Source organism: Chlorocebus sabaeus, chromosome 2 (assembly GCF_047675955.1).
Source record: "Chlorocebus sabaeus isolate Y175 chromosome 2, mChlSab1.0.hap1, whole genome shotgun sequence".
NCBI lineage: Eukaryota > Metazoa > Chordata > Mammalia > Primates > Cercopithecidae > Chlorocebus > Chlorocebus sabaeus.
In genome coordinates this window covers 7,542,565-7,557,449 of record NC_132905.1, presented here as the reverse complement: position 1 = coordinate 7,557,449, position 14,885 = coordinate 7,542,565, and the positions used below count along the sequence as shown (strand labels likewise).

At 49.0% G+C, this 14,885-nt stretch overlaps 1 protein-coding gene across 3 annotated transcripts; it reads left to right on the top strand.

Moving 5' to 3' along the window:
• The first annotated feature begins 232 nt into the window (after window positions 1–232).
• On the top strand, window positions 233–10,191 carry TFAP2C (transcription factor AP-2 gamma). Of its 3 annotated transcripts, none has more exons than XM_008013405.3 (7): window positions 233–527; window positions 2,135–2,620; window positions 2,735–2,786; window positions 4,264–4,480; window positions 5,062–5,180; window positions 7,526–7,670; window positions 8,625–10,191. In XM_008013405.3, exons 1-7 carry the CDS (start codon window positions 480–482, stop codon window positions 8,908–8,910), a joined length of 1,353 nt encoding a protein of 450 aa, XP_008011596.2. In that variant the 5' UTR covers window positions 233–479; the 3' UTR covers window positions 8,911–10,191. The 3 variants fall into 3 exon arrangements, with proteins under 3 accessions (XP_008011596.2, XP_037838551.2, XP_008011591.3); XM_037982623.2 differs by lacking the exon at window positions 233–527 and adding an exon at window positions 1,637–1,917 and having other exon boundaries at window positions 8,739–10,185; XM_008013400.3 differs by lacking the exon at window positions 233–527 and adding an exon at window positions 1,646–1,917 and having other exon boundaries at window positions 8,625–10,185.
• The last annotated feature ends 4,694 nt before the right edge of the window (window positions 10,192–14,885 follow it).

Genomic DNA, 14,885 nt, shown 5'->3' with positions numbered 1-14,885 from the left:
GTCGGGGGACCCAGGCCTCGCAGGTCTTCGGCTGTCAACGAGGCACCGCCCACTGACTCCGCTCTTAGTCCCTCACAGCGTGGGGCTCGGCGCGGCGCCAGGCCCGGGTGCGGGGCGGAGCTAGACTGGGACTGGCTGGGGGCCGCCCCGCCCGGCGCCTGGGCCTCCGTGCCGGCCCCCGGGGAGGAGTTATGATAATTTCCTTCTCATTAAGGCGCTCGGGTCCCCCGGCTATCGCCAGGGCACACGGTTCGGGCGCGGCTTTCCCTGTCCACGGCAGCGGTCTTTACATCCGCGGCGGCAGCATCTACGCTCGCAGAGCCGCCGATGCGCGTCCAGTGACCCGTACAGCAAGGCCCGCGCGAGGCGGGGGCGGCGGCAGACGCCTGGTCACCGTGACCCCGATTTTGGATTTACCGCTTGGGGGTTGGGGGGAGCCTGGATTTAACTGGCGATTGTTTTGGGGGACGCCGGACGCCATGTTGTGGAAAATAACCGATAATGTCAAGTACGAAGAGGACTGCGAGGTGAGCTGGGGCTCCGGGGTGCAGCCCCGCCCCGCCGAGGACAGTCCGGGAGGCAGGGGCCACTGGACCGAGGTCGGGAACGAGGGCACAGGAGCCCTGGCCTCTCGGTGGGACGGGATTCACTTCTCCGGACACCCCTTAGTCCATTTCTGCAGGGTCCTTTTCCTGTATAGGGCCTTTTCCTAAATGGCCTGCCCTCGGGAACGAGGCCTGGAAAGAGAATGGCAAATCCCACCCACACAGTTTACCGGGCGCTTTCCTAAGCGGCAAACAGCCCTGCTTCCCGTTTTCTCGGAAAAGTGCCCCGTCTGCAACCCTCAGACGTGGCTTTTACGCACGAAGTCTCCGTCCCAAGGGGTCAGATGAGGCTACCTGCCAGCGACACCTTGGCGGACACTCCTCCAAGGCCGGCTTGTCACCTGCCCCGTTGCCTCCTCGGGGAAGCACGAAAACAACCGAAGTTTGGCTTTCAAAAGAAGTGGGGGCTGGGGAGTGTGTGTGGGGGGGTGCCCGAGGCCAGATGGGGCCGTAAGCGCTCGCGAGTGCTCCAGCCTGTTGGACAGGTTGGGCTAGAGTTTCGGAGAGTGGGAGGGACGGAGGCGGCGAGCGGGAAGAGGAAGACTCAGGCAGCGCTAGGCGAGCTGCGGCGCGCTGGGAGCGCGGAGCCCGGGCCACGGGCTCGCGGGAGCTCATTGCGCCTCCGGGCCCTGGAGGGGCTGCCCCTGCCCGCAAGCCCGGGCGCTTCCGCCAGGAGGCGACAGCGCCATGTTCCTCCAGGTTCCCGGCGCCCCGAGACCCCTGGGCAGATGGGGTCCCGCATCCTTTTGAAACTAAGTCGGGCCGCCCAGGGGCGAGGGAAAGTGCGCGGACAAGGCTGCCCAATTTCCAGGGTCCTTCATGCCTCCTCTGCGCCCCGATGTGCGAGAACACTGCCCTTGGCCGTGCAGGGCACCCCCACTTACTACTCCCCTCGGCTGGGCCCGGCCAGCAAGGAGGGCCGCCCTGTGCGCGCGCTCCCTCATCACTCCCTAGGGCGGGGCAGGGTGGCGGGCCCTGCTTTGCGAGCGCCGCCGGCCAGGAGGTCTTTGTCCCGAGGGCGTGGAAGGGAGGGTCCCGGGGGCGGGGGAGGTGCGCATGTCCCGCGCGCTCTGTCCGCGCCTGCCGCGCCGCCACCTCCAGCAGTCCCTGCGCCATGGGCGGGCTCCACGAGATCGCTCTGCACCGGGCGTCCAGCTCCTTCGCCCCGGGCTCCGGCTTTTTCGCCTCGGGCTCCGGCCCTGTCCTTTTCTGGCCCAAGACTCAGGGTTCGGACTCGGCGCCTCCGAGCGCCTCGGGCTTCGGAGCAGCGCCCAGACCTTCGCCGCCGGGCTTTGAGAACTCGTTCCCCCAGGTCTTTCACCAGACTCTCCTCCCTCCGCGCACTCTTTGCTTACAACGAAATCCTCGGGGCACATTGCCCCCGGGTACCTTCCGACCCTGGGCAAGCCCCGCCGGGTCGGGTGGGGTTGGTTCCCTGGGGCCCTTCGCGCAGCCCGGCGACGCCGGCCAGTTCGCACTAGCGGGGTTTCGCACTAACGGGGTCTCCTTTTTTTTTTTTTCTCCTCCAGGATCGCCACGACGGGAGCAGCAATGGGAATCCGCGAGTCCCCCACCTCTCCTCCGCCGGGCAGCACCTCTACAGTCCCGCGCCACCCCTCTCCCACACTGGAGTCGCCGAATATCAGCCGCCACCCTACTTTCCCCCTCCCTACCAGCAGCTGGCCTACTCCCAGTCGGCCGACCCCTACTCGCATCTGGGGGAAGCGTATGCCGCCGCCATCAACCCCCTGCACCAGCCGGCGCCCACAGGCAGCCAGCAGCAGGCCTGGCCCGGCCGCCAGAGCCAGGAGGGAGCGGGGCTGCCCTCGCACCACGGGCGCCCGGCCGGCCTGCTGCCCCACCTCTCCGGGCTGGAGGCGGGTGCTGTGAGCGCCCGCAGGGATGCCTACCGCCGCTCCGACCTGCTGCTGCCCCACGCACACGCCCTGGATGCCGCGGGCCTGGCCGAGAACCTGGGACTCCACGACATGGCTCACCAGATGGACGAGGTGCAGGTGAGCGGCGCCGCGGCTCCTGCCCGGACCTGTTCGCCCTAAGGCCTTCTGCCCCCACCCTGCACCCCTCTAGGCTCCCCCGAACTTAAGGGAATTTTGTCCTCTCTCCCCCAGAATGTCGACGACCAGCACCTGCTGCTGCACGATCAGACAGTCATTCGCAAAGGTAACTAGCAAGGTGGCATCGTGTTCCTCTGGTCACACCATCTGGGCTTGTGAAGTTGACTGGGAAGGTTGGGGGTATTAACGTGGGACATGTGTGGTAGAAGGGACTGAAGGGGATTCGTGGAAGCTAGATTTTAGGAGTGAGAGGAGGGGATTTCCCTCCGACCTCCTAGGCGCTGTCTCTTAATCTCCGGATTTGTTACTGCCTAGTTTTTTTTCTTGGAAAAATATTACTCCTTGAATTCCAGGGGGTGTTTCACAATGTGAGAGAAAGTCTTCCAGAGCGAGTGAACACTGATTTAATTTGGAAAACAACAACAAAAAAGTCACAGTCACACCTTCGTTGAGTGGTTGGTTCTGTAACAAATTTTAGTTGTTGACTAAGTTGTGATTTTATTTTTTATTTCAAACACGTGTATGTAAAACCTCCGTAAATCTGACCTGCAAGAAAAGTTTTTAAGCAATTTGGCCTACCAAATGAATACCTCTAAAAGGAACAGAGCTTGGAATGATCTGTCAGAGAGAGGGCTTTGCAGGATGGGGGAGGAGGGGATTTGGAAAACTGGATTACTTGGTGAGTGAGTGGTTTATGAAATTAAGTTGCTTAACTGACAGGATTGCCATTTTTGACTATTTTGGGAAATAGAGTAGATCTAAATTGAAGGTAGTTACAGTCTATTACTTGAACTGCTTAAATAGATTGAAGATGGAGGAAAAATTGATTTTGAAGAAAAACTCAGAAAAGACTAAAAATTTTCAGTAAACTTAGAACCTGTTAGTTTGGATGATTAAATTTACTGTGATCAATTGCACTGAAAAATTTTGGCAAAGAATCTTCATGTGTCCTATGAGTTTGGTTGTTCTTGGGTGGGGAAAAAACTCACCGTTTATTTAGTATTGAAGCAGTCTTCTGAAAACAAATGTTCTAATTAAATAGTTTTCAGCAGCTGCTAGGAAAAAGAAAAAAAAAAAGAAAGAAACCCTCCAAGCTTAGGATCTTCACTAATTAACTTCCCAAGGTGTTAACTTGTGAATTTCAGATTAGATTTGTCTCTGAAGTAGGGGGTTTTTAAAAAAAAGTCAGCCATGGCCAGGTGCAGTGGCTGACGCCTGTAATTTTGGGGAGGCCAAGGCGGGCAGATCACTTGAGGTCAGGAGTTTGAGACCAGCCTGGCTAAAATGATGAAACCCCATCTCTACTAAAAATACAAAAAATGAGCTGGATGTAGTGGTGGGCGCCTGCTGGAGAATCACTTGAGCCCGCAGGCTGAGGCTGCAGTGAGCAGACATCAGACCACTGCACTCCAGCCTGGGCCACAGAGTGAGACTCTGTCTAAAAAAAAGTCGGCCTGCAGTTGATCGTGGAGGGTGCAACGATGCTTGTCTGAAGATCACTTTCCGCTTTGGTTAGTGCTTTTGAAAAGGTCTTTTGCTCAGAGAGAGCTCTTGTGACTGCCAGCTCTGACCTTCATTCACAGGTCCCATTTCCATGACCAAGAACCCTCTGAGCCTCCCGTGTCAGAAGGAGCTGGTGGGGGCCGTAATGAACCCCAGCGAGGTCTTCTGCTCAGTTCCTGGAAGACTGTCCCTCCTCAGCTCTACATCTAAATACAAAGTGACAGTGGCTGAAGTACAGAGGCGACTGTCCCCACCTGAATGCTTAAATGCCTCATTACTGGGAGGTGTTCTCAGAAGGTACTTGGGGAACAATTCTGGGCATGGTGGTTGGGTAGTTGAAGGTGAGTGTATCAGAGGCCCAGGAGGTATTTTTAACGTTTATGTGACTTTATGCCCAACACTGAATTCTAATCAGGTTAGAGTTTTTAGTACATTTCTTCTCTTTTAGGAAGTGCCAAATGTGGGAGGAAGTGCTAAAACAGCGCTCACAAATTCTCATTTGGTTAGAATTTGATCCCATGTATGAAGTGATAGCATCTGTATTAAGGGGAGATGGGGAGCACCCTGGGTTTCTTCACCAGGGAGTTTTTGTGGGGATGTTGTAGTTTCACAAGTGAAAATTTATCTGCTCCTATACAATTTGAAATATTCTGTGCTGCAAAGTTTGATGCTAGGAAAGATTGATTTTGTATCTTACAGGACTAATTAAAAGAGGACCCTGCTATCACTTTTCATTACGGTGCACATGATGTAGATAGTCTTTGACAGATTTCAGCTTTGACAGCAGCCCTTTAGGAGTTTAGAATTTTTAAAGTGTGTGTGTGTTTTTTTGTTTTTGTTTTTTTTTGAGAGTAACCAGTCCATTTTTTTTTTCTTAGAGCCAAGTCGAAAAATGGAGGCCGGTCCTTGCGGGAGAAGTTGGACAAGATTGGGCTGAATCTTCCCGCTGGGAGACGGAAAGCTGCTCACGTGACTCTGCTGACATCCTTAGTAGAAGGTCAGTGGGGTTTTGTTTTTGGTTTGTGATGTTTTTAATTTGTGCCCGTGTCTTTAATACTTCTTGCAGAAAAACTAGAAAACAACTCTTAAAACTTGGTTGCAAGTACAGATGAAAGCAACTGGAATTGTCCTCTAAGTTTATTGCAATGAATCACAGTTAATTTTATTGAATAAGTTAACATTTAAGTATCTGGCTGCTCAGGTAGGCGCTTCTGTATTCTCCAGAGAATCACTGTTGGAAAGAAACTGGTTTTTCTAACCCAAGAAACCATACTCTAGGGGTGTCGGCATTTCCTGTTAAATGAACCAGTTTTTTTTGAAAGATAACAGCTGATCATTTGGTACACCTTGAATAAAAGCTGGTTACTTACTGGTGAGCAGAAGTACTGCTTCTGGTTTTTGTAGCTGTGGGTTATTTTGTAGCTGAGGATTGTGGTCAGTGAAGAGAACCTCTTGTACACAATATGACTGGGCCCGATTCACAATTCTTTTCTTTCCTCCCATCCAAAGAAACTAATCGAACCCCTGGCCCATGCACAAGTTCTTCTCGCCAGTGCTAAGATAGTAGGACATAGCATTTCAGTTTCTTGAATGGGGGGCCCTTTTACCCCAACCTGGACAGTAGCCAAGAATGCAACACAACCTTTAAAAGAAGCTGAAGGGAAAGTAAAATAATTTTTTAAAAACAAAACAAAGCACGTTGTTACTGCTCCCAGGAGGAGTTGGACGCTGAGAGAGGCTTAGGGCTCTCACTATGGGCAGGGGAAGCCGAGGAGAAACGGGCTTCCCATGGCAGTACCCTCTTTTGAAGACTTACTTTCTTTCCTTGCTCTGATGGCGTGACTGTGGTGCTCAAAGAGACTTGGCAGAGTCCCTGCTCTACCTTTTACGAGTGCCTTTGGAGGTCAGGGCAAGGAGAAAGGAGCTGCCTGTCTGAGAACAGCTGTCCTGCCTGTAGAATCGGCGGTTCTGCTGTGGTTTCTTGCGAGCCAGGCAGGGTGATTGAATAAGAAAGTGTGTTCCAGAACAATGGCTTTCCAAGACTGCTTCAGTCAACCCAGGGGGCCCCTCCACCATCTGGGTTTTTGAAAAACTCACCAGTCCTGCGCTCGGGAACCAGGGAAGGGACCTCTTGGGTGGGAGATCACTCTCTTGGTTGTCTCCCTCAGTTCTTCCACTGGCTTGGACAAGGAAAGGGTGCTCCAAGTTGGTTTTTAGGAAACACACCCCTTCCATCTTTTTTAAAAGAAACACTCTAGAGATCTGCCCCTTCAGTAAGAAAGCGCTGTTAAAAAAAAAAAACAGTAAGGTGTCAGACGTTGTCGCCACTTTATAGAGAACTGACTAGTTTGCTTTTGTCAAACATGTTTATAGCCCTTAAATTTTTCTACTTCCCCAAAATGATACTACTTAATATAAAGAGAAAACATGGGTATGTTTGATTATCTGTTGAGCAGAGGACTGCTAAACATTTTTCAAGTTTACTCATCTCAGTATCCATGGGGCTCTGGTTCCAGATCCCATACCAAAACCTGAAGATGTTCAAAATGTTATATTTGTTATATAACCTACGCACGTTTCCTTATAGTTTAAATCATCTCTACATCAATTACTTATATATACCTAATACTATGTAAATACTGTGTAAATAGTTGTTACATTGTATTGCTCAGGGAATAATGGCAGAAGTCTGTGTTTAGTACAGACACAACCATTCATTATTTCCCCCCTGAATATTTTCAGTCTGAAGTTGGATGAATATAGATTCGGAACCCATGGATACAGAGGGTTGACTTGACTGTGCAGTTAAAACTTTCAAAGTCTTTTCTGCTCACATTGTGGGATCTCCACCCTCTATTCCTGGGGTGGAGGACCTACTGAGAATCCCTAGAAAGTTCTACCTACCAGCTGAGTTGTCTGCCCTGTATATGATTTCATTCTTGCATGCAACGTGTGACTGGTAGACAGTGAATATCAGAAAGAGAGAAAATGGGGGCTGGGTGCAGTGGCTCATGTCTGTAATCCCTGGCATGAGCCATCGGGTTGAGACCAGGAGTTCAAGACCAGCCTGGCCAATGTGGCAGAACTCTGTATCTACTAAAAATACAAAAATTAGCTGGGTATGGTGGTGCATGCCTGTAATCCCAGCTATTTGGGGGGGCTGAGGCACGAGAATTGCTTAAGTCCCAGAGGTGGAGGTTGCAGTGAGCTGAGATTGGGCCACTGCACTCCAGCCTGGGCAACAGAGCGAGACTCCATCTCAAAAAAAAAAAAAAAAGAGCAAAAGGGCAGTTTGGTGTCAGTGACCACAGCCAGCTTAAAACCTGTTGCTGATTATTCTAGGTGAAGCTGTTCATTTGGCTAGGGACTTCGCCTATGTCTGTGAAGCCGAATTTCCTAGTAAACCAGTGGCAGAATATTTAACCAGACCTCATCTCGGAGGACGAAATGAGATGGCAGCTAGGAAGAACATGCTATTGGCGGCCCAGTAAGTATCTGAACTTGAATTTGATGATGACTCAGTGCTCCAGACCTTGAGGTTGAGAAGATTCCCCCTCCACAGTCCCGATGGCTCAACAAAGAAATATTCTTGAAATAAAATAGGGCGGAGCAAAAGAAAATGGCAAGGAAGCTTCTTTTACAAAGTCAAATACATTAACTTTTTGTCTGATTTAGAAGAGTGCATGACTCAGCCATGAGTACTTTTGAGCTGCTTATTCAGCTCAAAATAGTTGAGCTGCCCTTTCATTATTGTGTTTGCATACTTACAAAAATGTGTTGAAAACCCGATTTGTTTTGTCACAACCAGTAAAGAGAGATTGTGTGCCTTCTACCTCCTGATAGCAAGACTTTTGTCTTTCAAATGTAAAGATCAGGGTGGGGTTGTAGGAGATGTGGGCAAATTAGCTGTCTCGAAAACGACCTAATGCAGCTGTGGATTTTCTCATAGAAACCAACAGCAAGTTGATTTTAAAATCATGGTAAATGAAGCAGAACTAGTCAAGCCAGGAAATGGGGTAAAAGAGAGCGCCGTGAACCAGGCTGTGTCAGGAGTGAGAGTTTCAGGGGGATGCTTCATTCTCCGGGTTCCTCAGGGAATTTGTTTATTGGAACCAACTTGTACCAAGGTAAACTGTCCCTTAAGCTCTGGGTTGGAATCCAAGCCCCACTACTTTTACCAGTCCTGGTGACCTTGGCCAGTTAACTGGGGTTAAGTTAATCCTGTTATCTTTTCTAATTGCGTGAGGATTAAACAAGATAGTGCTTTAAAACAGCTTAACTCAGAGCCTGGCGCAGAATAGGTGCTAAGCGCAGCAGTTGGCTATTAGTATTGCAAGTTCTACTTGCCTCCCAGGCGTCATCCCTCAGGGTAGTTGGTTCTATGCTCTTGACCTGTAAGGAGCTAGATGGAACTCACGGAGTCAACTGACTGTCTTCACAGGCAACTGTGTAAAGAATTCACAGAACTTCTCAGCCAAGACCGGACACCCCACGGGACAAGCAGGCCCGCCCCAGTCTTGGAGACGAACATACAGAACTGCTTGTCTCATTTCAGCCTGATTACCCACGGTTTTGGCAGCCAGGCCATCTGTGCCGCAGTGTCTGCCCTGCAGAACTACATCAAAGAAGCCCTGATTGTCATAGACAAATCCTACGTGAACCCCGGAGACCAGAGTCCAGCTGATTCTAACAAGACCCTGGAGAAAATGGAGAAGCACAGGAAATGAAATTGGGATGAAGAAAGGTTCGGAGAGTCGGGAAGGAACAGGACTGCAAAAATCCTTCTCCACCGCACAGACTGGGAACCCCTCTTGGCCTGGGGGAAGAGTTTCTTACCTACCTTACTCTTTAAGGGGTCTTCACTGGTTCTGGATCACAGCGATCACCCGCTCCTGGATTCCTTAGTTGTCTCTCTAGCGCTGAGCTGTCTCCTAACTTTGGACCTATTATCAGAAGGTGACAAGTACTGGCTCTTTATTCATTAAGCTTTTATTATTATTATTTTTGAACCCCATTCTTTCCTTCTCTGAAAGTGGTGCTACGAGTTTTAGAATCTTTTAAATACATTCCCTGGGCTAACAGACCCACACACTTAGCCATTGAAATGTCAGATTGATGTGTTCTAGATCAACAGATGAACAATTCCTTTTTTTTTTTCAGTGTTAAGGTAATGGCTGGTTTTTGTGTTCGCTAAATATTTACCTTGAAAAAAAGAAAAGTGTGTATCTAGCTTCTTCGGAGATCAAGTTCTCTGGTAGGAGGCAAAGGTTCTATCTGCTTAGCAACTAGTTAATAGGTGGTATTTGACACACTCTAAACCCCGTGTTCAAAGGGGGCCTTCTGGTTTTAGGAAACTTGTAGAAAACGAAGCCTGCTGATGATTTTTTTCCTCCCTTTTTTTTTTTTTTAACTTTGAAAGTTAACTCTTCAAATGGGAGACTCTTTGAAATGACATGTTCCTTTAAGGTACTGAAGCTTTATTTGCATATTTATTTCAGATGTTTCGAGTAAACTTGAAAAGGGTAGGCATGAAGCAATGTGTTGCTGCTTGTCACCCCCAAGTCCCCGTGGAGGTTCTGTATTTTAAGAAACAGTGCGTTGAGTGTACAGATTTTATTTATGCATAATTTAATGGGGTCTGTAAATACTGGTGCACTTCTTACAACTTTTTTGAGACATGGGATCCAATTTTAATATTAACTTTTAATGGTGATGGGGTAATCTATAACACATCGTGAGGTTTTATTCATATATATACAAGGTATTAAGAATTAGAGGATGCTGGGCTCTGTTCTTAGCTTGGAAGATTCTATTTAATTGAAGCTCTCTGTTCAGAAAGCAATAACTTTGTCTTGTTCCTGTTGGGCTGAACCCCAAGGTGAGTGTGCAGTACAGTGTGTGTGGGTGAAGTGGAGATTTGGAATTGAACTCTGCCTGTAAATGTTCCCCAAATAATTGTTGTGTGTATGATAAGTGTATAATAAAAGTATTCTTGTTAGAATCGGGAAGTCTGGCTATAGGTTTTTTTTTTTTTTTTAAGTCTTTCGGGTGAGTGGAATTAGGGCAGAGCTGATTTGTGTCTTGACTACTGTGGCTTAGTTAATACCCTGAGCAGGCAAGTTTTGTGTGCTGTTGGGGAGGAACCTGAAGTTTCATTTTCTCTCCCTAGTGAGACTGTTCAGCTACCCCAGGTCTTACGGTCTCATCAACGTCTCTCAACCGCAGGTGGATAGAATCATCTTCCCCACCCCGGAGGGGTTGGGAAATGTCTGAGGGACAGTTTACTGACTCTAAGAGGGACTGGTGTTTTGGGAACAATGTCTCATGGAAGGTTACTCTATTGAGAACAGGTACACTGACATACTGTACTCAGTATACTGTACACTGGTCAAGAATGGAAGTGAAATGATTATGGATTTTCTTTGGGTAGGGGTTTTTTTTTTTTTTTTTTTTTTTTAAGATGAAGTCTCGCTCTTCTCCCCCAGGCTAGAGTGCAATGGCACGTTCTCGGCTCACTGCAACTTCCGCCTCCCAGGTTCAAGCGATTCTCCTGCCTCAGCCTCCCGAGTAGCTGGGATTACAGGTGCGTACAACCACGCCCGGCTAATTTTTGTATTTTAAGTAGAGACAGGGTTTCACCATGTTGGCCAGGGTGATCTCGAACTCCTGACCTCAGGTGATCCGCTCCCCTTGGCCTCCCAAAGTGCTGGGATTACAGGTGTGAGCCACCACGCCCGGCTAGGCAGGTGTTTCTTAGGAGGACTTGGCATTCAGTCGAATGCAGGCAGTGGAAGTGTAGCATGTCAGTGTTTTCCATTCATCTAAGTTCTCTTTGGAAATGAGACCGTGCTCATCCACCCAGGACATCCTCTTCATTTCGTCTGCCTGCAGGGTAAACCAGAGATTGCGTCTTTGTTCTACTCTGGGAGCAGAGGAGTCTGGCAGGGGTAATGTGCTTGCTGAGTGTTTGTGATGCACACTGCGGGTACTTGATCTCGAGTTGAAGCGGCCTGGCATCTCCTCCAGGAAGTGATGTGTTTAGAGTTTGCCATGTGTGACCTGGCTTCAAAGGGAACTGGGAGCCATAGGATTTTCCCCATTGGATAAGGCCATTGCTTCAATGCCAGTTTTATAATCCTTAATTCATAATTCTCTACCAAATGCCCAGCGATTCCTGACTTAATGTTGGCATTGGATGTTTTTAAGTAACTTAAACTCTGCCAACCCAATACTTTGCTCTTCGCACCTCGTCCTTGGCCACCAAACATTCCCATTAAGTTGGATTTATCTGGTTGATATGACAAGATCACAATTGCTTTGCTTTGGAGCAGTGAAAAGAGACCTTAGGTTGGCAGTTATTTCTCAATCAAGGCTTGAAATGTTGAGTGTTAAGAGGAAGTTATGGGGGTAAAGGGCTGAAGGAAAAAGGGCTATTCTGTTATCAGCATCTTGACTTGCTTTTGGACCAGAGTCTGGCTTTTAGGAGCTGTGCCGAATTGCAACGCAGACAGTGTTCTGGAAATGCCCCAAAGTCAACCAGGGATTGAAGTGAATCATAAGCTGTGCTTCTTACTTGCCTGGTTCTTTCTCCGCATCCCCACTGGAAGTCTGAACTGCCACTGAGCTCTTGGGTCTGATGCACGATAATAAGTTTTTCTTCCCAACACCTGAGTTGACGCTGTGGCCCAAAACCAGGCCCCCTCCAGAGGATCCTACTGGAACATTAGCTCCCTTGAAGATTTTCCTGGAAACTCTTGCTTACTCGTGACAGAAGGGTGCAGTGCCCTTTGGCATTAAGTCGGTGGACCCTTGCTTCTCATGGCCCAGGGTGGGTTTTGTTTCAAGCCCCATGTGAGTGAGGATCACCTTCCCTTTTCCCTCTTCCCTGTGCTATTGTGGCACACTGGCTGTGGAGGCACATGATATCACTGACGTCTTGGCCCTCTGACAGAAGAAATGAAGATATGCTTCCTTTTTTTCCCTGATTGCACTGAAAGAAACTTGTCTGAAGGTACATGCTGCCTAGAATTCCACTTATGTGAGAGACTGTGTCAGTGGGATTGCCCATCTGTTGACTGGGTACTTGGCCATCCCGGTACCTGGCACTTGGAAGGTGTCCCAGGCCCTGCAGATAGGGCACCTGTAGATTTCCTGAAAGGGCAGAGAGAGTGTTTTCAATAGCAGTTCTCAGTTGTTTTACCTTCCACGTGTGCACAATTTAAGTTGTGGGTTAGAAGAGGGATGACTGGTCTGTTTTTCACTGAAATGATTCCATACAATGGCCGTCATTCTTTTCTTTTTGGGGGTCTAGTGTCAGGGTAAGCTCTGAGACCTAAGGTTCCTATATTTGAATGTTAAAAAACAAAACAAGGTAGGGTCATGGGTGGGTGAGAAACAAAGAGAAACTTCTCTGATGACATGGCAGCGGTCGGGTTTCTGGAGCCCTGGAGCCCGTCGAGATTTCCTGGGGAAACGTTGGCTGCTGTGCATGACTAAGGAGGTTGCTGTTACTTCCGAGGACTTCTGAGTGTTTTCCAGTCTTTTCCTTTTGCAAGTTGGTAGGGGGCATCATGGAGTGGCAGTTTAATTTGCCTTCCTTAACAAGCAGGTGAAGAACTTGGAAACAGCTGCCGATGCCACAAAGGGGAAGAACAGCCCTGAGATTCTTTTGCTTGTGTTTGACAGGTGATGGAGTGAAGTCGCGACCCTTAGCAGAGTCCTCCCTAGCCAGCTGAGCTCAGTGGGCAGTACGGGTTTTCCCCCTGGTTGGAGATAAAGGGTTTACTTTTGGCATTCTGATGTTGCAATACGTGGATAGTACTCTTCCCAGGAGTAGATCTTGCTCTTGGATGATAATGGTAATTTTTTTTTCCCCGAGACGGAGTTTCACCCCTGTTGCCCAGGCTAGAGTGCAATGGCGCAGTCTCAGCTCACTGCAACCTCTGCCTCCTGGGTTCAAGTGATTCTCCTGCCTCAGCCTCCCAAGTAGCTGGGATTACAGGCATGCACCACCATGCCCAGCTAATTTTTGTATTTTTAGTAGAGACAGGGTTTTACCATGTCGGTCAGGCTGGTTTTGAACTCCTGACGTCAGGTGGTCTGCCCTTCTTTGGCCTCCCAAAGTGTTGGGATTACAGACGTGAGCCACTGCGTCTAGCTGATAATGGTAATTGTTGACTTACCTTTTTCAGATCTCAGTATACCCTGGGTTTCTCTTCCAGTTGACAGTAGTCCTCAGTCGCTTTTCTGAAATCTGCAGGTCACCACCCTGGGAGGCTTGATGATGCTTGGAGCCATCAAAACCTTGCCCCCCTCCCAGGTGTGCCAATACCGACTGCTGTCACGCGCAAGGTCCGTACTGATACAAGACAGATCATACCTTGAAAGTCTCTGTCCACTAGTAACATGGAACATGATCTTCTGCAGAAACACACTTGACCTTAGGCTTTACAAAAAGTAACTCTTACGTTGGAGCCCATAGTTGCGTGGAACGCTCAATTATTTTTGGCACAGACATAAACGCTGTCATTTCCTGGCTTCTTTTGGATAACATCTAGATGGGGGAAATGGGTAGGAGAAAAGCATGGAAAGCAAATAGAATTGAAAGGCATAATTCCAGGGGCCTGTCCAAGGAATGTTTACGAGGTCAAATCTGTGTTGTGTGTGTATTTTAAGACACATGGAGTGTTACTGTGGCTTCTCAACATTTTCCAGGAAGATCTTGGCCTTCAGGCTTGACAAAGAGCATGTGAATGTGAGTAAGTTGAAGAGGACACCTTGGCGTCTGGCCTTTGCTGAGGCTGGAAAGCATCTGGGGCTTCATAGTTGTTGTGGGTTGAAAGTTGCCTCCGAAAGATTTGTCCAAGTCCTAATTCCCAGTGCCTCAGATGTGACCTTATTTGGAAATAGGGTTGGTGCAGGTAATTTAAGCCAAGGTCATACTGGAGTAGGGTAGGCCTTCATCCAATAAGACATGTTCATATAAGAAGAGAATAAGAGGCTGGGTGTGGTGGCTCATGCCTGTAATCCCAGCAATTTGGGAGGCCGAGGTGGGCAGATTACCTGAGGTCAGGAGTTCAACACCAGCCTGGCTAACATGGTGAAACCCCATCTCTACTCAAAATAAAAAATTAGTTGGGCGTGATGGTGAGCGCCTAATCCTAGCTACTAGGGAGGCTGAGGTGGGAGAATCGCTTGAACCCGGGAGGTGGAGGTTGCAGTGAGCTGAGATCATGCCATTGCACTCCAGCCTGGGTGATAGAGGGAGATTCCATCAGAAGATGCTGGGCGTGGTGGCTCATGCCTTTAATCCCAGCACTTTGGGAGGCTGAGGTGGGCGGATCACCTGAGGTTGGGAGTTCGAGACAGCCTGACCAACATGGAGAAACACTGTCTCTACTAAAAATACAAAATTAGCCAGGCATGGTAGCGCATGCCTGTAATCCCAACTACTCAGGAGGCTGAGGCAGCAGAATTGCTTGAAATCGGGAGGTGGAGGTTGTGCCAAGATCGTGCCATGGCACTCCAGCCTGGGCAACAAGAGTGAAATTCCAACTCAAAAAAAAAAAAAAAAGCCAAGCACAGTGGCTCACTCCTGTAATCCCAGCACTTTGGGAGGCTGAGGCACGCGGATCATGAGGTCAGGAGATCGAGACCATCCTGGCTAATGCGGTGAAACGCCGTCTCTACTAAAAATACAAAA